The sequence below is a fragment of the Chiloscyllium punctatum genome, chromosome 1 (genome assembly GCF_047496795.1).
Source record: "Chiloscyllium punctatum isolate Juve2018m chromosome 1, sChiPun1.3, whole genome shotgun sequence".
NCBI classification, from domain to species: Eukaryota; Metazoa; Chordata; class Chondrichthyes; order Orectolobiformes; family Hemiscylliidae; genus Chiloscyllium; species Chiloscyllium punctatum.
Genome location: NC_092739.1, coordinates 99,661,972 through 99,684,874, shown reverse-complemented (window position 1 = coordinate 99,684,874; position 22,903 = coordinate 99,661,972). Strand labels below are relative to the sequence as shown.

At 39.4% G+C, this 22,903-nt stretch overlaps 1 protein-coding gene across 1 annotated transcript in view; it reads left to right on the top strand.

Moving 5' to 3' along the window:
- The window catches only part of LOC140479312 (sodium channel protein type 9 subunit alpha-like), a 173,767-nt gene extending 151,597 nt beyond the window's left edge, over window positions 1–22,170 (top strand). Inside the window, exons 17-18 of the mRNA XM_072573248.1 lie at window positions 12,378–12,648; window positions 21,107–22,170. Coding sequence (XP_072429349.1) covers window positions 12,378–12,648; window positions 21,107–22,113 — 1,278 coding nt within the window. The 3' untranslated portion in view covers window positions 22,114–22,170. The remainder of the gene's footprint in view (window positions 1–12,377; window positions 12,649–21,106) is intronic.
- Window positions 22,171–22,903: the final 733 nt, after the last annotated feature.

The following is a 22,903-nucleotide window of genomic DNA, read 5'->3' as shown; positions in this document are numbered from 1 at the left end:
AGCAAAGAGATGTTATCATTGTTAACTTTGACGCTATGTCCTCAGTGCTTTATGTTGGACAATATTCTTCTCGACAGCTTTTCTTTAATGTTTAATATTTAAAATTTAACTTTTACATTATTTTCCACTCATCCATTATGTAACATAACCACTGTTATTATAATTTTATCCCAATGACTTAGATCTTTCACCTTCTCTATTACCTAATTTTCTTCATTCTAGCTGGAATGTAATGAACTTTAGCACAAAGTGCAAATAACATTCTTTTTGTTGAGCGAATGTATCTGTAATCAATTGTAACCAATATCTTATTTGTCTCAGATCATCACCTATTTGACATAAGTAATTGTCTCATTCTTATCCTCAGATGGCTACGATTTGCTTTAGGTTCTTTGATTCATAAGGATATTTTATTTTACTTATCATAAAATTAAAACAATTTTATTAATTACCACAACATACATATGTTTAGCTATAGGTTAGACTTTGTTCACTTGACACAATTAACCTCAACTTCAACTTAAAAATATTTTTTGATTAACTAATTCTGATTAGCTTTACTGCTTGAAAAGAAAGCTCTATTCCAGTCATTTATAAAGGTGCAAGCATTTAATAAATGTTCAGTTATCCTATGATGCACTGCAAATATCTGCTTCCTGAAGATCTAAACTCTTTTCTCCTGAATTATCTGGCTATGATTCAAACAACTTTTGGTTGAATTAGTTGCACACTCTGCTTTCCTGCCACACATTATAAGTTTTTAATAGTATCAACATACCTTTCTGTCACTTTTATGCTCTTATTGACTACAATATTTCTTTGATCTGCTCTACTGTTGGCATGTGTAATGTGCAAGGACTGGCTGTTCTCACAGTTCCATAATTGGAATTCTAGATTTTGGTGCTTTTCTTTATCTTTCATGCACAACATTGCATTTTCCTATTGCTTGATGTTGTGGTCCAAGTAATTGCTGACTTTGTATTAGATTTGCATAATATTATACTTGGCTTCTTATAACCTACCAAAAGACAGCACAACATTAATTGGATTAATTTGAAATAAACAGCAATGTTATTGCTGTATACTTAAAATCATCATCTGTCCAGCATCTTGCCTGTCTGATATCTCAACAATCCCCATCCTTGCATTACTGACATCTAATCCTTCTAAAGTTATTAGCTGACTAACGTCCTATTTGATTGACAGAATGACTTGTCTGCCATCCTTATCTGTTTCATTTTCACTCTGAGACTGTCATTCCACAGAATGAATGCAGTTTTGGTTCTTGTTTGGCTCACAAGGATAATTTTCTTTTCTTTATCACAATTTAGCAAAATGGTTTTATCTTATCACCTCACATTTGGGATTAAGGTGGGCATTGTGCATTTCATGAAATTTAACTGAACTTGCAAAGATACTCCAATGAAAGCAAAGAACTGCAGTTGCTGGATATCTGAAAGAAAACCAGGAGGTGCTGGAGAAACTCAGCAAGTCTGAAGTATCCGCGGAAGAAAAACAGATTTAATGTTTGACCCCAATGATTGTCAGAACTGAAAATAACTGGGAAAGGGTGGCATTTATGCTGATGGCAAGATTGGGGAAGTGAATACATGGATTCAGGGTCCAGAGAGAGAGAAAAAATGGATAGGCACAAAAAAGAGATACCTGATGATAAGCCAAAAGAGATAAATGCTAGGGAGGTGCTAACAGAAAGGGTAAATGATTGAAAATGGGTTGGCTGTACTGGAGCAAGAGTCAAGAATGTGGTCTTGGAAAAGCGCAGCAGGTAAGGCAGCATCCTTGCATTTCCAGCACCACACTCTTGACCCTAATCTCCAGCATTGGCAGTCCACAGTTTCACCAGCGTGGAGCAACCCATACAAATCAGGACCTAGGTATGTGGGGAAGGGTAGTGGACACAGAGGAGAGTGTTCACATTCTGAAATTGTTGAAAGCTGTAAGGTCCTCAGGCAGGAAAAGGTGTTGTTCTTCCAGCTTACGTAGAGCCTCACTGTAAAACTGCAGCAGGAACTGGGACAGAAATGTTGCGATAGGAACACATTGCTGTGTTGAAGTGGCAGGCAACTGGAAGCTAGGGGTCATTTTAATAGTAGGTATTTAGCAAAGCGGTCAACCAGTCGAAGTTTCATCTCCCCAACATACAGGAAACTACATTGTGAGCAGCAAAGACAGTGGACTAGATTGAATAAGGTGCAGGTAAATTGTTGCTTCACCTGGAATGAGTGTCTGGGGCCTTGAATAGTCAGGACGGAGGAGGTAAATGGGCAAATATTGTACCTCCTGCAATTGCATGGGAAGGGATGTGTGAAGAGGTGTTGGAAGTGAAGGAGGAGTGAACCAGTGCTACTCTAGCACTTTCTGCTTTTGTTTTATCATTCAAACTTCTACTCGTATTCCTTTAAAGACTGCTGGCATTGTATAAATCTTCTGGCTGTCTTTTATTGACTTCTGCTGATCTGCACATATATTCTCCCTGCAGATTCAGATTTTTTTTCTTTAGTAACATGCTGTGACACATCCAACTCATATTTCAACTAATATTCTCTCTCTAATGATGCTTTCCACAATGATCTGTATCCACATGGCTTGGCATCAAATCTAATGCATATTAGCTAGTTCTTCCTGTTTGAAATTAAAATCTTGTAGTGAACATATAGCCTTCTCTGCTATGTCTATTAGGAGTTCCAGATTCCAGTTCTGCTCTCACTCAGCTCCATTCCTTGCCTCGTTTATCAAGTAAATAGCAATAAAGTGTTCTATTTGGTTCCCAAGACCCATGGTTGTATGAAAATCAGAGTATTTTCTTTATTTTACAGCAGTGCTGCAATAATTGATTAACTAGTCAACACTCAGTAAACGAAGAAAGGGAAATGAAGGAGTGAAAGAGTAATTAAGCAAACGTGTGTGAGCAAGACAGGTTTTCTGATTTATCAATACCAGTTTCCATTGCTGAAAGGGTAAAATGTACAATCAGAACATTTTGGCACATGTCAACAACACACACATTTGATTGCTTGAGTCCGCAATATAGAAAATTAAATGAGATCCTTTGAAAAAAAAACTGGCCAGAAAACATCTCTCCAACTGTATTATTCCTCCACCCTGTTTCCAGCAAATCCTGTGTCCATTGCTCATTATTAAGTAAAACGTTCTCACATATTAATGTGACTCCACAAGCTTTGAGGCTTAATGGAGTTTTGTTTGGAATTCCAGGCCATTATTATGAACTTCATGCTGAAAAGCATTTTACTCATAACTGACTATGGAAATTATGTTCACATTGATACTACAGTGAAGAGTTTTGACACTATTTTAAACAATTTATACAGCTTGGAATTCAAAATTATTTCTTACAGATTAAAGTCTGAATTGCTATACCAGGTGCTCACATTCATTGCATGAAAAAGTGGCAGGGTGTAAATCAGATTGTCTATTAGAAGGACAAGCTACATATGACAGATGGTGAAAATCTGAAATAAATCAGAAAAAGTAAAATATTTCTCACAGTTTCTAGTATTATTTCAGATTTTCCATTTCTGGATGACATTACTTGAAGTCAGAGAAGGTTAACCTAACCAAATTATTGGTTCGGTTTTAACTCAAGTTGAGCACATTGGACTATACATCAAGGTTTTTCAGTGTTATATCCTTAGTGCCTGGTAATAATCAAATGCTTAGACGTTTTCAGCTTAAATTACTCTCAATTTGTCTGTAAGTGACCCCTTCTGAAGAAGCCTGAGATTGTGCTTTGTACCATGAATATATTGTGAATGATTATTATTTATCTGGCATTCGCAGCCATTGTAAGGCTTGACTAGATCTTGGTGAGAGGTCCAAAAAACCTTAACTTTTCCATTTGTACGTCAGTGATACAGCATGATTTACTTCAATTTAAATCAATCGTAGCTTGATATCAACATAAAACTATATAACAGAAAAACAAAATCATCCAAATTGATCTAAGCTCCAATGGATCTGTGACCAAAGGACCTTAAAAGACTTTCTCAATGTCTTTCCCTGCTATGCAAGAATCGAATCTACCATATCACCCGATTGCTCTTCATAACCCCAAACAACCAAACTTTCTGCAACTCATGCATCCCATCTGCAAACCTCTACACATTTGATAGCTTCACCATCACTAAATCCTCCATGATCAATATCCTAGGTGTTAGCATTGATCAGAAAATGAACTGGTATAACCATATAGATACTGTAGCCCCAGGGGCAAGTCAGAAGCTAGGAATCGTGCAGTGACAAACTCATTGCCTGACTCCCAAACATTATCCCCCATCCACAATATACAAATCAGTATAATGGGGGGGGGGGGGGGGGGGGGGGGGGGGGGGTGGTGGTGGTGGTGATTGCCCAGTGATATTAATGCTAGACTATTAATCCAGAGACCCAGGTAAAGTTTTTCTGGAGACCTGGGTTCAAATCCGCTATAATAGATGGTAGAATTGAATTCAATAAAAAGCTGGAATGAAACATCTAATGAATCCATTACTGATCATTGTGGGAAAACCCATCTGATCCATTTAGGGAAAAAAAACTAACATCCTTACCTGGCCAACATGTGACTCCAGCCCCACAACAATGTGATTGACTCTTAATTGCCCTCTGCGCAATTAGGGATGGGCAATAAATACTGCCCTAAGCAGTAAGGCCCTCATTCCATGAATAATTAAAGTACTTTCCACTTTCCTGGATGAGTGTAGCACCAACAATACTCACCACCCAGGACACAGCAGCTCACTTGATTAACATCGCATCTATTCATATTATTTCCCTCGACCGCTGACGCACAGTGGCAGCAGAGTGCAGCATCTACAAGACATAAAATTTCTCTCAGGCTTCCAGCGCAACTTCTTCCAAACCATGGCCACAAACATTCAGAAGAACTATGACGGCAAACACTTGGGAACAGCATCACCAGCAAATTCCCGTCATCATCCATACAAAAAAGAAATTGCTGTTTGTTCATGGTGCTGGGTAAAATTCTTGGAACGGCCTCCCTGATGGCTCTGTGGGTAACACTACATCCCAAGGAAATCAGTAGTTCAAGAACAATTGGCTGAAGCAATAAAGGTGGCTCTCTGAGGCTAGGAAGTCTCTAATTGACTCTCCAACATTGAGAACCTGACCATTGCCCTTAACTGGACAGGTAACCTCTTAACATGCCAATTATGATTCACCCACATGAAAAATCTTAACTTTAAGCAACTTCTCCAGGAGAAAGATTTCGGATTTAAAAATTATCTTGATTCTATCTGTGACAAAAGTTAATCCTAATTCAGCTGCACGATTCTACATTTAAGAGTACAATACTATGCTTTATAAAGATTTAGCAAGCTCCTTACTTTTGTACTCTTTGCTCACTTAAAAAAGCCAAGGCTCCCACACTTTACATATCATTTTAACAACCTTCTCAACTTACCCTAACACCTTCAAACATTTGTGACACCCCTCCAGTTTTGTCTGGTCCTGTGCCTTTGAAATTGCGCTAAATAGGACAACAATTATCATCAAAATTTGATTAATTCAATTGTCATCATGTGTGAGGATTCCATAAGGCCATAGGTATAGGAACAGAATTAGGCCATTCAATTCAATGAGTCTGCTCCACCACTCGGTCATGGCTGATATGTTTCTCAATCTCCTTCTCCCACCATCTCCCTGTAGCTCCTGATCTCTTTACTAATCAACAACCTATGTATCTCTGTCTTAAATACACCGAATGACTTTGCATCCACAGCCCTCTGCAGCAATGAGTTCCACAGATTCACCATCCTCTGGCTGAAGAAAGTCATCCTCATCTCAGTTCAAAAAGGTTGTCCCTTTACTCAGAGGCTGGGCCCTCAGATCCTAGTTTCTCCTATGAGTGGAAACATCTTCTCCACATCCACTCTATTCAGGCCTCTCAGTATCTGGTAAGTTTCTTTGAGATCCCCCAGTTATCCTTCAAAACATTGACTATAGCCCCAGTGTCCTCAATTGCTCATCATATGACAAGCTCTTCATCCCCAGGATCATTCTTCTAAATCTCCTCTGGGGCCCCTCCAATATCAACATATTGTTCCTTCGATACAAGACCCACAATTGCTCACAATATTTCAAATGCGGTCTGACCAGAGCCTTATAGAGCCTTAGCAGTACATCTCTACTCTTGTATTCTAGTCCTCTTGAAATGAATGCTGACATCGCATGTGCCTTTCTAACCGCCAATTCAATCTGCAGGTTAATCTTAAGAGAATCCTGAACGAGAACTCCTAAGACCTTTTGTGCTTCGGATTTCTGAAGCCTTTCCCCATTTCAAAAATAGTTAACCCCTCTATACTTCTTACCAAAGTGCATAACTTCACACTTTGCCACATTGTATTCCAGCTGCCAATTCTTTGCACACTGTCCTCACCTGTCGAAGTCCTTCTGCAGCTTTTCCACCTACTCAACACTACCTATCTCATCACCTATTTGTGTGTCATCTGCAGACTTAGCAACAATTCCCTCAGTTCCTTTGTCCAGATTGTTAATGTCTAATGTGAATAGTTGTGGTCCTAATACTACTGTCTGCAGAACTACATTAGTCACCAACTACCAACCTGAAATCTCCTTTATCCCAACTCTTTGCATTCTGCCAGTCAGCCAATTCTTTATTCATGCAGTACCTTGCCCCTAATGCCATATGCTCTTACCTTATTTAGCTGCCAAATGTACAGCATCTTGTCAAAGACCTTCTGGATATCCAAACAGTTCGGGGTATGTGAATAGGTAGGGTTTGGAGGGATATTGGCCAGATGCAGGCAGGTAGGACTAGATTGGGTTGGGATATCTGGCTGGCATGGACGAGTTAGACCGAAGAGTCTGTTTCCGTGCTGTACATCTCTATGACTGTGACTCTATGACAATGACATCCACTGAACAAGTTGTCCAACTTGTTATCTCCTCAAAGAATTCTAACAGAACTGTCAGGCATCTTATGATTCTATGACCTCCTCTTGACAAAGTTGTGTTGACTCAGCCCTATGTTATTTTGCACATCCAAGTACTTTGCAATCTCATCCTTATTAATGGACTCTAAAACCTTACCAACAACTAAGGTCAGGCTGACTGGCCTATAGCTTCCTCCCTTCCCTTCTTAAACAGGGATTTTACATTAGTCGTTCCAATCCCCGGGATCTTTCCTGACTCCAGTGATTCCTGAAAGATCACCACCAAAGCCTTTACACTCTCCTCAGCAATCTTCTCTAGAATTCTGGGGTGTAGTCCATCCAATCCATGTGATTTATCCACCTTCAGACTTTTCAGCTTAACCATCACCTTCTCCTTAGTGATGGCCACTCACCTCTGCCTTCTAACTCTCTTGAAGTTCTCAAATGCTGCTGGTGTCTTCCACAGTAAAAACTGATAAAAACTCAATTGCTCAGACTTTTATTTGTTCCCCATTACTACTTCTCCAGTTTCATCTTCCAGTGGCTCAATGTCCGCTCTTGCCTCACTCTTACTTTTTAAATATCTTGCAATCTTCTTTTATATATGTGTGAGCTTATCCTCATATTTCAACTTCTCCCCCTTTGTTGCTTTTTGTGTTTTCCTTTACTGTTTTTAATCATGGCTTCCCAATCCTCTGGCTTCCCACTAATCTTCACCCAATTGTATATTTTTCCCTTTGCTTTGATGATGTCCTTGACTTCCCTTATCAGCCACAATTGCCTTATCTTCCCCTTAGAATGTTTCCCACAGAAAAATGGCCCTTTTCAGCAAAAACAAGACAACATATGCCAGTGTATCTTTACAGTTAATTACGGTTGAATTAAATTTTTTTTAAGTTGACCAAGATGTGTGATTCCCTCCCCAAACCACCCAACCTCTCAACCTCCCTTTACCCATTTAAGACTCTTCTTAAAACCAATCATTTTGACAAGGCTTTCGGAAGGAATGTTGTTCCAACAATCCTCGCTACTCTTTTGTTTCTTGGTAGTACAGGTCACAGGATGGAGAATAATAGCTTAGTATTCTGTAGGGTCCACTTCTGCCTCCCAGCAATTGTTGCTGACTCAGCAAAGAGTGAGCTTGTGATCCCAAATCCTCATCTCTTGACCTCACTGGGAATTTGGGAACCCTAGCTATAGATAGTACATTCTGAAATATCAATAAAACTACATTGTTCTGGGTGTGGCAAGCTTCATGAGCATTATCAAAGCCGTACTAATTCATCATATTCATGTTGAATTATTTAATGGCAGATTGACTTTGGTGGATAATATAGGGGTACTTGTAAGACGCTAGTCACAAAGTAAACAGACTCAACTTACTTCAACAAGGTAAAGCTATAGCCACCATAGCCTTACTAGACCGTAAGGCTGTTCTCTCAGGAGAGAGACAATTAGTGATGGTTTAACCTGGGGTCATCGGGCAAGAGAGATTCCTTCATGGTAATCTCTGTCAGTGTGGGAATTAAACTCATACTGTTGGCATCAATTAACAATACAAACCAGCTGTCCGGCCTACTCAGCTAACCAATCCCCTCAGCCTGAGTCTTACAGCCTATGTTGGTGATTAGGCTGATCCAGTTAGTGGTCAGTGTTGACCAATTAACAGTCAGAACAAAGTAAATGGGTCTCTCTTTGGAAATGTTCCTGGATTGCAGCATTGATGTCTGGTTCTGGAAGTTGCTGCAATGTACAGATCCTTGGAGGCCCACGTAGCCAATAAGAAAATTAGAGAAAAGGTGGCTGTCCACCACCAGCAGCAGCAGCATGACAACCATCACAATCCCCCGCCACACTGCAAGCCTGAAGGCTGGGGCAATGGAGTGAATGTTTGTGTACATCTCCAGCAGTCCCTGAGGAACCAGTCCTAGTTCTCCAGGGCAGCCACCAGTCAGTCAATTGTACGGTCACTGCACTGCTACAGCTTCAGGGCAATGAGGGCCATTACATCTCAAATGCCTTTGTGCCACTGCTGCTCCTCCTTGTGGATTTGGATGAAGTCACTGATTGCCAAAACCACAGGGCCCTTTTCTGATGGAGATTGAGCCAGTGTCTGGTTTCCAGCAGACCTCTGAATGATAGTAGCCTAAGGCAAATTTTTCCATAGCCAGATTATGTATGAATGTGCTCTCTGTCCACAATTCCCAAATTATCTGGGTTGTTGGATTGGCAGGAGGTAGCTTAGATGATGTGCTCTGAGGCTTCAGTACTCTTGTCCTCAGAGGTCAAGATGGCCACTTCTGGGGGAATCAACTGTTTCTCCACAAAAAGTAATGAGTGGGAGGCTGGAGAAAGCTACAAGATACAAGTGAGAGAGGGCTTCATGGCCTGTGGTTTATGAAGATGCGTAATGTTTGAGAATGAGAGTGTGGTTAACAGGAGAGTGGCAATGGGATAAAAAGGTTTGGAGGGATGTGGATGTGTTAACATCCCCACAGGAATGGTCCCAGCATTCTCCTGTGAGAGCAAGGACTCCCTCCTTATAGGAATTAAGAAGCCGGATGTCGGGCAGCAGCTCTATCCATACCCACTTTACCTTGTCCTTGTTGTCTTCACCTTTAATGACAGAAAGTAAGGGAATGAGAGGGATAATAGTGATTGGCAAAATTGTTTGTGTTGGAGTATTTGGGAAAAGTTGGTTATGTGTTCTGAAGACCTGATGCAAAGGCCATACAACATTAGTCGTGTGAAGGTTGGGAGGCAACAAGAATAAGTGAGGAAAGTTGGTACAAGTGATGGTTTGATGGCAGAGAATGAGCCTTGGTGGGAGATGGGTGCAGTAACAAAGGTAGAGTCAGTGTGAAGTGGCAAAGGGAGGTGTGGTGCTTACCCTGGCACAGCAGAGGACACCAGAGAGTCATTGAGCCATTGAGTCATACAGCATGGAAATAAACACTTCAGGGTCATTGGGACAAAGTGAGGACTGCAGATGCTGGAGATCAGTGTTGAGTGCGGGGCTGGAAAAGCACATCAGGTCAGGCAGCATCCGAGGAGCAGGAGAATTGACATTTCGGACATAAGCCCTTCGTCAGGGAAGGCTCAAAGTCATTAGCCTTCTTTCTGCAGAGCCAACTGTTTCTTTGCATCATGGAGATGGCATCGTTCTGGGTAGCAATATTGAATCAGGCTGGAAGAGTCTGGTGGTGTGGCTTCCTCTGCTAGTCCTCTGGAAAGAGGATACCTCTCAACTGTGCCACCCTGTCTACCAAGACCTCTAAGTTTCTGTCAAAGAGAAGTGATGCCATCTTCCCTTTCACCACCATGCCTGACTCTGCCTGTTGTGAACAAGACAGCTTTGCAATGCTAGTGTTCACCCAGGTGCACAATGGCCTTTTGAACATGGTCCAAATGAAAAGGGTATGGTCTTTCAGCAGATATCTAGTGATTGGTGTATGCGAATGATGCATAAGCTAGAATAGAAATCACGTGAGAGTTGCCACAGGGGTGCGGTAAGTAATTAATCAGGTGGGTTTGGTAAATACAGCAAGAAACTTGCTCAATCTTCTGTTAACAAATCCTCTAAACTACTGAACTTTGGTGAGATCACAGCTGGAGTAGTGGGTATTTCTAGCCACCACACTACAGGAAGGAGGTGGTTGCACTGGACAGGTTTCAGAGGAAATTCACCAGCATGTTGCCTGGCTTGGAAAATTTTATCTATGAAGAGAGGCTGGATGAGCTCAGGTTGTTTTATTTTGTGTAGAGAAGGTTGGGGAGGGGAACCTGATTAAGGTATATAAGATTGGATACGTTTGCCAGGATTGGAGGGCTTGAGCTTATAGGGAAAGACTGAATAGGCTGGGGCTGTTTTCCCTGGAGCGTCGGAGGCAGAGGAGTGACCTTAGAGTCATAGAGATGTACAGCATGGAAACAGACCCTTCCATACAACTTTTCCATGCCAACCAGATATCCCAATCTAAACTAGTGCCTCCTGCCCATACCCCTCCAAACCCTTCCTATTCATATACCCATCCTTTTAAATGTTGCAATTGTACTAGTCTCCACCAGATCTTACAGAGGTTTAAAAAAATCATGAAGGGTATGGATAGGATAAATAGACAAGGTCTTTTCCCTGTGGTGGGGGAGTTTAGGGTGAGAGGAGAGACCTTTTAAAAGGGGCAACCTTTTCAAGCAGAATTTGGTGTGTACATGGAATGAGCTGCCAGAGCAAGTGGTGGAGGCTGATACAATTGCAGCATTTAAAAGGCATCTGGATGGGAAATGAATAGGAAGGGTTTAGAGAGATATGGGCCACGTGCTGGCAAATGGGACTAGATTAGGTTGGGATATCTGGTGGGCATGGGTGAGTTGGTTCTGTTGTTCTGATTAAAGGTTCTGTATCCATGCTGTATATCTGACTCTATGACTCAATTGAGAGGTATGGACAGGGAATTTAGGAAGGGTCAATAACAAGGGTGCAAAGTAAAAGACTGAAGGTTGAGAGGGATTTGAGGAAAACTATTTTCACCCAGAGCATAGGGGAGCCTGGACTGCACTACCTGGGAGAGTAGATGAGGCAGTAAACCTCACAACCTTTAAAAAGTATTTGGATGAGCACTTGAAGTGACATAACATTCAGGGGTATAGGCCTAATGTGTGAAAGTGGAACTAATGCAGGTGTAAGCATATTTTTGGGAGTACAAACTATATGGGCCAAAGGGCCTCTTCTGTACTATATGATTCTATTGAATCTATGAATGCAGCAACCATCAATGGAACACTTTTCATTGCATGTTACAATATTCAGATTGCTCACTTCCTCAGCACAAGTGAATAAAGAAGAATGGATGTTACCACAGTACAGTGGCTGCACCATACCTTAATATTAGCTGATGTGAGTACTATGTAACATCTGCATCTATGTGTCACATTTACAAATCACAATGGCACACTTATACTCTAATTTAACTATATTTGGAGTGGTCAGCTCGATGGTTAGCATGTAGTTCAAAATAACGCAAACACATGTTTCTCTGTCTCCTGTTCTGGATAAGTTAAACTTGGTGACCTGCCACATCACCATTCCCTTGGGAGTGGAAGGCAATGGCAAACTACTACTGACAAAAAATGACAAGAAAATTGCTCAAAGTGAACTATCAGCAGACAATGAGCTAGGAACTTGCTTTTGATCATTGCATACATGAATGTATGAATAGTTATATTTATCTACACAATATCAAACAAAAGAAAGCAGAAACAAATATGGAATTTAACTTGCATCGTTTCATTTTGGTTGTTTTTCTAAGTTCTTGTTCTTGTATTTGTAAATCTTAATTAAATTGCAATTATTAGAGCCAAAGATTCTTCTAAATATGTGACTGAGATTCGTGTGATTTATTTTCCTAATTCTTCATTTCTCTTCCCTAGAATGTGGTTCTTTACAAGTTCTACAAGTTAGTGAGCCATAGATGGTTTGAACCATTCACCATTTTCTTAATAACATTGAATGTGCTGGTGATGGCATGTGATCATTATGGACAGACAAAAAGATTTGCCTTAGTTTTAAATTGGTTCAATGTAATATTTGCAGCTCTATTTACAGTTGAAGCAATTTTAAAACTGTTAGGCCAACGCCAATACTATTTCACTCAAGCTTGGAATATCTTTGATTTTCTAGTCGTCGTTCTTTCCCTTGTAGGTAAGTCGCATTTTACTCCTGTTCCCTCTGATTTAATAAAAATCACTTTTTTAGGGAGATGTTGTTCAACAGAGGGAAGGAAAAACAACTTTGTGGAGAAATGCTCAGGTACAACACCAGGTCAACCAGCCAAGAAACAAATTAAATTAAATTCATGGAGATCTTCGTCACTGATATTAAATACACTAAGATACATTTTAAGATTTTTTTCATAACTTTTAAAATGGTTAAAACTTTCATTTTCCTTATGATGGTTGGGTAAAGAAGATCATTCAATCTTTGTTATAAAAGTGGATGGTTGAGATCTAAAATAAAAACCGAAAGTACTGGGAAAACTCAACAGGTCTAAACATTTTTGGAGAATGAAAATCAGAGACAATTTTTCAATTCCAATATGATGCTTCAGAAAAGCATTTTCTGTTTTTATACAATCCTATCTGGTATTTGCTAATTTCTTATGTAAAACGTTCTTTCCTTACAATAGTGAAAAAAGTATGTTTTGAAATCTTGCATTGAGTATCCCCATAACATGCATTGCACATTTTGCAATGCGTAAAGTGATGTTTTCAATATTTCAGTTACTGGTATTATTTACTCTTGGGATGAGCTGTCCGTCCACAATATCTTTTGGGTTTTTTGCCTTGTGGTCTTTGTTCAGCCTATATTCCAAAAATGCACAAGTAATGAGCCATGGTTGTTTCTTTGAAAATTGTTATCTTTGTTTTACATGAAGAATAATGGATGTTTCTATATCAAAGGAAATTTTACTCAGGAAAGAACTTATGTTCATTTCTAAAACATAAATATGCAACCCTACAAAGGTCATATTTATATTTTCCTCTTACTCGGGGTCTTGCTCATTGGGAGCATGGATTCAAAATAGATTGTAATACAAGTCTGATTTCCTGCCCATTGGTTAAAATGGTTGGGCAGTGGCATAGCAGTGATGTCACTGGTGTCATAATAAAGAACCCCATCTAATGATTTGCAGTTATCACTTGAATTCTGCAATGGCAGACATTGAAATTTGAATTCAATAATATCTGGAATTAAAAGCTGACCTAATTGTGAACATGTAACCACTGTCAATTGTTGTAAGAATCTACATGGTTCATTAAAGTCTGTTTGGGCAAGGAAATCTGCTGTCCTTACTTGGCTTGGGTTACATGTGACTCCAGACCCACAGCAGTGTGATTGGCTCTTAGCTGTTGCATGAAATGGCCTAGCAAGTCACTGAGTTGCACTAGACTGCTAAAAACAAAAAGGAGTGACACTGGAGGGACTACCTGGCATCAACCTAGTTGCTGGAAATGACATTGGGAAACCATTCCTGATAATTCCGCAAGGTTCTTCTTGTCAACATGTTGGAGGCTCATGCCAAAATCGAGAGAACCATTCCAAAGACAAATCAAGCAACTGCCTAGTAAAAACATACTCAGAGTCATACCTCAGACACTGCCAACACTGTTCTGCCCTCTCAGAGGTGGCAACACAATGGAGAAAGTTGTCACAGAGGTTTCAACAATGACTAAGATCCCACAAAATCTTGTGGCACCAGGTCAAACATGCACAAGGAAACCCCCTGCTGATTACAACCTATCTCCACCCACTCCCTGAGATGACAAAACAGTGCTCCATCGCATGGAGGAAGCACTGGGAGGGTATGCCTCAGAATGTACTCTGCATGCAGGATTTAAAATTCCATCACTGAGTGTGGCTCAGTGGGACTGAACGTCTTAGTAGCTAGACAGGGTCTGTGGCAAGTAGTAAGGGATCCAGCAAGAGGGAAATATCTACTTCAAACAGTTCAAATAGATCTAGCAACTCAGTACCTGGATTGCATAAAGTGCTGTGGGCTGCATCAAAATTATATAATCTGCAAATTCATGGCCCTCATATCTGCCATGCTATCATTATGATCAGCTGGAAAATCAATCTTTTTTCAATGCAGAGTGCCTGATAGCTTTCCAGCAGCAGCAGCAGGTACACCTAAAAACATGGTGTCAACCTGTCGAAGCTACAACTCAGGACTACTTACATGTCAAAGAGTGAAAACAGCATGTAATAGACCAGACTAAGTGATCCCACAAACAACAGATTAGATGTAAGCTCTGAAGTCCTGCCACATCTCGTTGTGAAAGGTAGTGAGCAATGTAACTGCTATCAGGAAGTGAAGGCTTCACAAAAAACCCATCCTCAATGATAGGGGTGTGTGTGTGTATGTGTGTGTGTGTGTGGCGTGGAGAGGGGTGGGGTGCAGAGCATCAGTGTAAAAGCCCAGACTGAAATATTTGCGTACATCGTCAGCCAGCAATGCTGACTGGATGATTCATCCTAAGGTCTTCAGGATCACCGATTCCACTCTTCAAACAATTGGATTCACTTCATGTGATATTAAGAAAAGGCTGAAGACCTGCAAAAATTCAAATATGGCTTCACAGCAGTCAAGCAATAATACTGAAGGCGTGTGCTTTAGAATTAGCCAAGCCCCTGGCTAAGTGTTCCATCACAGTTACAACATCTGCATTTCCCAAACAATGTTGAAAATTGGTCAGATATGACCAGTGCAAAAAGTAGGACAAATCTACTCCAGCCAATTTCTTCCTGATCCACCTACTCTCCATCATCAGCAAAGTGATGGATGGGGTAATTGACAATGCTATGAGACAGCACTGAGAAAGGAATTATCTGCTCATTGATGCTCATGCTGGACCGTCAACTCCTGACTTCATTCGAGCCCTGCTTGAAACGTGGACAAAAGTGCTACACTCCAGAAGGGAGATAAGAGTACTCGTCCTTACTAACAAAGCAGAATTTCAGTGAGTACGGCATCTAACAGCCCGAGCAAAACAGGATCAATGGGAATCAGAAGGAAACTCTGTACTGCTTGGAGTCATATCGAGCACAAAGGAAGATGATTGCAGTTTTTGGAGGTCAGTCATCTCAGCTCCAGAACATCTCTGCAGGAGTTCCTCAGGATAATGTCCCAACCTCAACCATCTTCACCTGCGCCATCAATGGTTTTCCCTCCACCATAAGGCCAGAAAACATGGTGTCATAGTTTATCAGCATTAAAAGTAACCCTTCAGCCCACTGTGTCCACACCTGTCATCAAGAATCTATCTACTTTTATAGCACTTGACACATAGTTTTACATGCTATGTTGTTTCAAGCACTCATCTTGTCAAAATACTTCTTAAAATACAGTGATGGCTCCCTCTACCACCTTTTCAGGCATTGAGTTTCAGATCTACACATTTGCTCACCAAGTGCTTTCTGACCCCAAGTACTTAAAATATGCACACCATTGCCTTGGTATTCCTCTTAAAATGCATCACCTCACACTTTTCAGGATGAAATTTTATTTGCTTGACTGCCTAAAGCCAGTCCACATCCAGAAGGTAGAAGTCAAGAGTGTCAAGAATGGCCTGAATGAGTGCAACTCCAGTAATACACAAAATCCTCGATACCAACCAGGACAAAGTAGTCAGTTTGATTGGTAACCAATTTACCAACCTGAAAATTCCTTTCCTTCACCACTTATGTGTCAGTGGCAGCAGTACGTTCCATCAACAAGATACTCTGCAGTAACTTATCAAGACTTTCTGACACAACCTTCCAAACCTGCACCCTCTAGCACCTGGAAGAACAAGGGCATTGGATGCATGGGAACAATACCACTTGCAAGTTCACCTCTAAGGCAACATACTCTCCTGATTTGGAATGACATCATAATTTCTTGACTGTCACGAGTCAAAATCCTGGATCAAATCCTTACTAAAAACAAAAGTGACAAAGGATTGCAAATGTTCAAGAAGGCAGCTCACCACCATCTTCTTCAGATCAACAAGTGATGGACAGTAAATGAAGGCTTAGCCAGCAACATCCATATGCCATGAAAGACTTTTAAAAATTCATATGTAACTCTGCCTAAATTTCGTTTTAATATCTTTTGATGGCTTATGCCTCTAGGATGTAAAAATAGCACACAATACCAGGTTATAGTCCAACAGGTTTATTTGGCAGCACTAGCTTTCGGAGTGCTGCTCCTTCAAAATGTGATTGTGGAGAATAAGATTATAAGACACAGAATTTATAGCAAAAGTTTCCAGTGTGATGTAACTGAAATTATATCTTGAAAAAGATCTGAATTGTTTAAGTCTCCAAGTTACATTGCAAGTTACAAAAGTAACTTTTTAAAAGTTACATAACTTTTTAAAAAGTTTTGTGGTTTACATATGAAAGAACTGATACCAACATGGTCATTCTAAAAGATGAGTGATTGAACAAACAATTCAGGTCTTTTTTTCAATATATAATTTCAGTTACATCACGCTGCAAACTTTTGCTCTAAATTCTGTGCCTTACAATCTTATTCTCCACAATCACCTGATGAAGGAACAGTGCTCTGAAAGTAGTGCTTCCTAATAAAATTGTTGGACTATAACCTGGTATTGTGTGATTTTTAACTTTGTCCACCCCAGTCCAACACCGGCACCTCCAAATCATGCCTCTAGAATGTTATTGGAAAATGGCCTTTCCCTAAATGCAGCTAATGTTGTGATTTATAACCACTGAACATTTTCTGTATCATTCAATTTGAACTATCTAATTATATTATAATCAGTGGTAAGCCATATCTGGGTCATATCTGATTCTCATCTGCCAACGTTACATCCACTAAAATACTTCCTAAAACCACAAAATAACAATAATTAATTGTAGATCAGATTTTTAATAATTCCAAAATCAGGCCATATTGAGCACATGCTTCAAGCTTATGCCATTGGTCAAACTGTTACTATAATCATATTCACAAACAACACTTAGATAATAACAAAAAATTTTGTTTAATAAATGAAATTCAACAGTTTAAGATGAATATGATCTCTTCAGCCATCATAATCAACAGAGACAAGTAGAATTTTAATAAATCAATCCAAGTTAAGGATGATAAAGTTTAGACCGAACAACCTTCACCCAATTTTTACTTGCCTATATTATGCTGTAGATGTACAATAAGGATTGAGAATGTTCATGCTACTTTTTGATCCAGCCTCATTCAAAAGACAGATTTTATTCATTCTGGGGGGAGTGCTGTGCTTACTAACCAAATACTCTGAAGTATCACGTCATTGCCATAAAATCCTTGCTGTATAACTATACAATCTGGAATGCAGCAGACTTTGTCAGATACCCAACTACCTGATTTTTTTTCACTCTCTTAGGAGACTTTTTGCAGGGCTATATCTGTTTTTCTTTGCGTATTCTCAATGTACATTTTTTCATGGTTTGTTTGGACTGTATTTCAATTCATTGCGTGATTTTGAATTACATTTTGCTCCACTATTGTTCCAAATACTCTATATTCTGAGTTTGATGCAAAAAGTGAGCATTTCTCTGGGAATTCCCCTTACCTTTGGGAAATTGGGGAAAATGTCATGTCTGTAATAGTCAAGTGAAATTGTGCCTATCCAAGGAGTCTCAAACCTAACACATATCACATATACTTATCCACTAACTCTTACATGATGGAGTTCATGCTGCAGTATGGTGGATGGTAATAGACATTGAGTATCTAATAAGATGATACAGCAGTACTAATTAAGTAACATATTAGCTCAAAGTGCAAATGAAGGAATAATTCCAAACAGGAAGAGAAAGATGCAAGAATGGAAATTGACCTAAGAATCAAGTGGCTCTTGCTAACTACTTTAAAACTCAGAAATAATCATTTTAATGTCACTACCTCTTATGTTTGAAATCACCTGCAAGTTTAACAAATTCATATTAAGTTTAGAAACTTAAGTCATTGACAGTAAATGAAATTAAAAATCACACAACACCAAGTTATAGTCCAACACGTTTATTTGGAAGCACTAGCTTTCAGAGTGTCGCTCCTTCATCAGGTACAACCACTTCAAGCTTCCAAATAAACGTGTTGGACTATAATCTGGTGTTATGTGATTTTTAACTTTGTCCACCCCAGTCCAACACTGGCAACTTCAAGTCATAGTAAATGAAAATAGTAGTGCTCCCACTACTATTGACCTTTGCCATACCTTAGTTTATTTCTTCAGCCAAGTGTGAGCCTTGTAACCAGTAACAATTGATTTCTGCCCTACCTTTCAAAGAACAGCAAGATTCCCTGGCCAATATTTTTGTTTCAGTTAGCATCATTGCAAAAAACAGATACCTTAATCATTACCTCCTTATTTTTGTGGGCCCTTGCTGAACAAAACTTGACTAAAATACTTTCTTTAGTACACATGTAGCTACACTTCTAAACTATTTAATTAACTTAAAGCACATTGTAACATCCTGAAAGAAAAAAGGCGCTACATTAATGCATTTTCAAAATTCTAAGTATTGTATTTTATTGTATAACATTGTTATACTCAGTCACCTTGCCTATACAATCTTAATAAATACATTTAGAATGTCTAAGTGAGCTCTAAATTTCCCATTTTCAGTTTAGATTGTCACTTTACAAAGGAATCAGGGAATTTTGTCAGAGAGATTTTTTTTTCTCACCTGAAGCCATGCTGTCTGATGTTTGTTGAATTATTGTGGGCTGGAAAATCCTTATGTTGCCTCCTGAAAATCAAGTCCATTATATACCACAGATATGAACTAAGACTTATGGATCTGTGGCTGCCTGTGTCTAATTTTTCACTGTTTTAGAAATGGGCACTATATTAACCTATTTAAGTATCCTTTGACTTCTCAGCTCCATTATAATGATTGCTAGTGTCTCAACAAATCTCCTTAACAGTTGCTTTCAACAATGGATGAATATCTCATTATCCTCACAATTTTTCAGTCCCTTTGGCACATATATCACTTTTATTGATATCACTGTCTGATATTATGACTTGATAATCTTTTCACATTCCAGTTCTTCATATGCATTTTTGGTGGATCAACTTTCAAATGCTCCTGATCAATTGGCAATAATTTATTTCCATTTTAGTTTGTTCTTCTATTAAATGCACAGAGATATCTCTATAGCATTTTTAAAAATTGTCTGAGACTGCAGTTAAGGAGCATTGACTCACAAAATTGCAGTGTTCTGAATTAAAGAAATAGGGAAATTTCTTTAAAGAAAACTCTCAAATAGAATTATCATTCTATTCAAATTATCACTAACTTGTAGAAGTTTTATTGCCATTTTACCCATTTCAAAAATCCCAAATCCTGAAAGCACAAATTCTAAGTTATAATATATCTATCAATCCTTCTAAGGGATGAACAAAGTTTGCACTGACATTTTAATACAGATAAGATTGAAAATTTGATAACAGAACTGGCTATATATGTAATTAAATAAGCTATAAATAGGTTTGATTTTTATTACATTGGCGAGTGTTTAGTGTTCACATATAATGTTAAAGACCGCATTTTTAAATAGTTAACATGTTTTACACAATATTCCAGGACTGACCCTTATATATATCTCTAAAGGAAACCATTTCCGTGAGCAAAGTATTTAATCTTGTTTGGAGTTTACTACCGTGGGCGTAATGGGTTTTTTCCCCCTTCGTTCACGGAATGCAGGCATCACAGCTCTGATATTACTCAGCCCTAAAAGTGTCAAAAAAAAGCTTTATTTCAGGTCGTGTGATTATGAATTGTACCGAAGACAAACAAATACAAATTCTGAAGAATGTGTAACTCAATGTCAACAATCGAATCAGAAATTGCTGGAAAAACACCGCTTTTTGCAGAAGAGTGGCTGGACCCGAAACTTTAACCCTGCTTTCTCTCCACAAATGCTGCCAGACCTGCTGAGTTTTTTTCCAGCAATTTCTGATACGGTTTTTGATTTCCAGAATCCGGATTTTTTATAACTCAACGTATCCCTTATGCTCCTATCTGATCATTGTGATTGTAATTATTTTCAGTCTTTATTGCAAATTTTCAATGTTGCCACTGTTTCAATTTAGTCTTTTAAAAACAAAATTAATGGCACTTCGCATCTGGAGCCTGTATACATGCTCTTTTTCGTGTTTCTTCTACTTATCAATGTGCAATGCTTCAAATGTCGAAAACGATTACCACTCCCCCCCCCCCCCGCCACCCCCAAAGGCAGAGTCCGCTGAGCTTAAACCAAGTTAGATGCGAATGATTATCTGAGAGGGCAGGAATACATCCCAGAACTGAAAATCTTCGCCTAGCGTTGAAGAAGTATTGTTCTCCATGCAATTACAGCATGTGCATCCATTATACTCTACTTAACGGTCCCAGGATCAGACAAAACAAATCATATCTGTATTAATGTATTTGTCATTCCGGAGTGAAAATCTTTATCATATTATTTGGATTGGTTTGCTTTAATAGTGTTAACACTGATAAGGAGTCATAGCTTAAATATGCGTTTAAAATTAAAGTGCGTGATCATTTGGAATTTAACTACTCCCCCTTTTGTACTGATCATTTTACTGTTTTATTCCTTCAGGAATCTTGTTGGATTCATCCGCATCCAAAAAGCAAGGGGTTTCTCCGACTATTTTACGAGTGTTCCGAATTGTGAGGCTGGCTAGGTTGTTGAGGTTGGTGAGATCCTTGAAGGGGATTCGCAAGTTGCTGTTTACGTTGGTGATATCAATCCCGGCCCTTTTCAATATCGGCCTGCTCCTCGGCCTGGTCATGTTCATTTATTCAATCTTGGGGATGAGTTTGTTTCGGGACCTTCCGAGAGAATCGCCAATAAACGACATGGTCAATTTCGAAACTTTCGGCAACAGTATGATGCTTCTGTTTAGATTGACAACAGCCGCGGCTTGGAATGAGATCCTCCACGTGATGATTAACTCCCCCGTCCAGAGGCAGTTTGTATCGTTCACCTACATGACATCGTACATCGTGGTCGCGTATATCGTGATTATCAATATGTATGTCGCTGTCATTTTAGAAAACTTCCACGAAGCCCAAGAGCAAGAACTCGCTGGAGTGACAGATGAAGACGTGGACATGTTTTACGAGGTCTGGAGTAATTATGATGTGAAGGCGACACAATTCATCACATACGACCAATTATCTGATTTCCTAAATGAACTCAAATCCCCTTTACGAATACCAAAACCTAACGCAGTGAAAGTTGCGGCTCTCAACCTACCATTAACTAATGGTGACAAGCTGCACTGTCTGGATGTGCTGGAAGCTCTCAGTGCTGTTATCGTTGGCAAAGTAACGGAGTCCGAGCCCCTCAAGAAGCTCAGTGGAGAAGTTTATAAAATGTCAGTGAAAGTATTCCCCATTCGGAACACCTTGGAAACGATCACGACCACATTCATGTTACGAAAGGAATTCAAGGCTGCGTTGACCATTCAGAAAGCGTTTCGAAAGTGGAAATTACGTCAAAACCATACAACAGCCAAAAAGAAACTTGAAAGATCTTTCAGCTCCTTGAGAAAATCGCTCCGAAGTCTCCGTTCCAGCAGGCCGACCTCTCCTTTAACATGATTTTCACCTGGTTATTAGTAGAAGCGTAGACAGTGCGAAAGCGGAACCCTTAACTTTAATGGGTGTCTTTTGGTGATTTTAAAGCAATATGTTAATCACCGTTACGTTTCTTAATCCTCTTGTGTCATTGTTATGCACGAATTTGACTTTATAACCTAAATATACCGTTTATTTGGGAAAGTTCATCAATGACAATGGATTATCGAAGGCGTTGGCATATCAACTAAATGAAGTATCAATCATCTAATTGCAGTTACATGGACAGAAGTGTCTTCGGGGAGAGGACAATAGGTCATGGTCAATAAATATGAATATATCATTAATTTTAAAAAGGTTAAATGAATGTAAATAGTAATATCTCATCAATAAAAAGTCGAAATGAATGTTGGAGCCATAACCAAAGTATGTGTTTGCGGCCCATAAAACACGAAAGTAACACAGCGCAAAAAGTTAGTCCTGTACTTTGTACTTGAAAGGCGTGATAGTTCCATATGTCAGTAAGCCCTTTCTTCGGAGCCCCTTTAGAAGCCTCGCAGCAACGTCACACATCCTTCAAGTAGCGAGAATACTTGACCTTTGTCAGTGATCTTGAATGGCAAATAACTTATCATAGTTCAAGTGCCTTTTCGAGTAACGCTTGCACCGTTAGTTCACTTCTTTTAATTTCTCTACCTGGCAGTTCACCGAGGATTCCAACTTGAACCCAAAGTCCGAATTTTGGAAAATTTTAGTTTGCACCAGATTTGTGACACACTAGTATTTTTGTAAGGATGGGGTGATTTCCTATAGG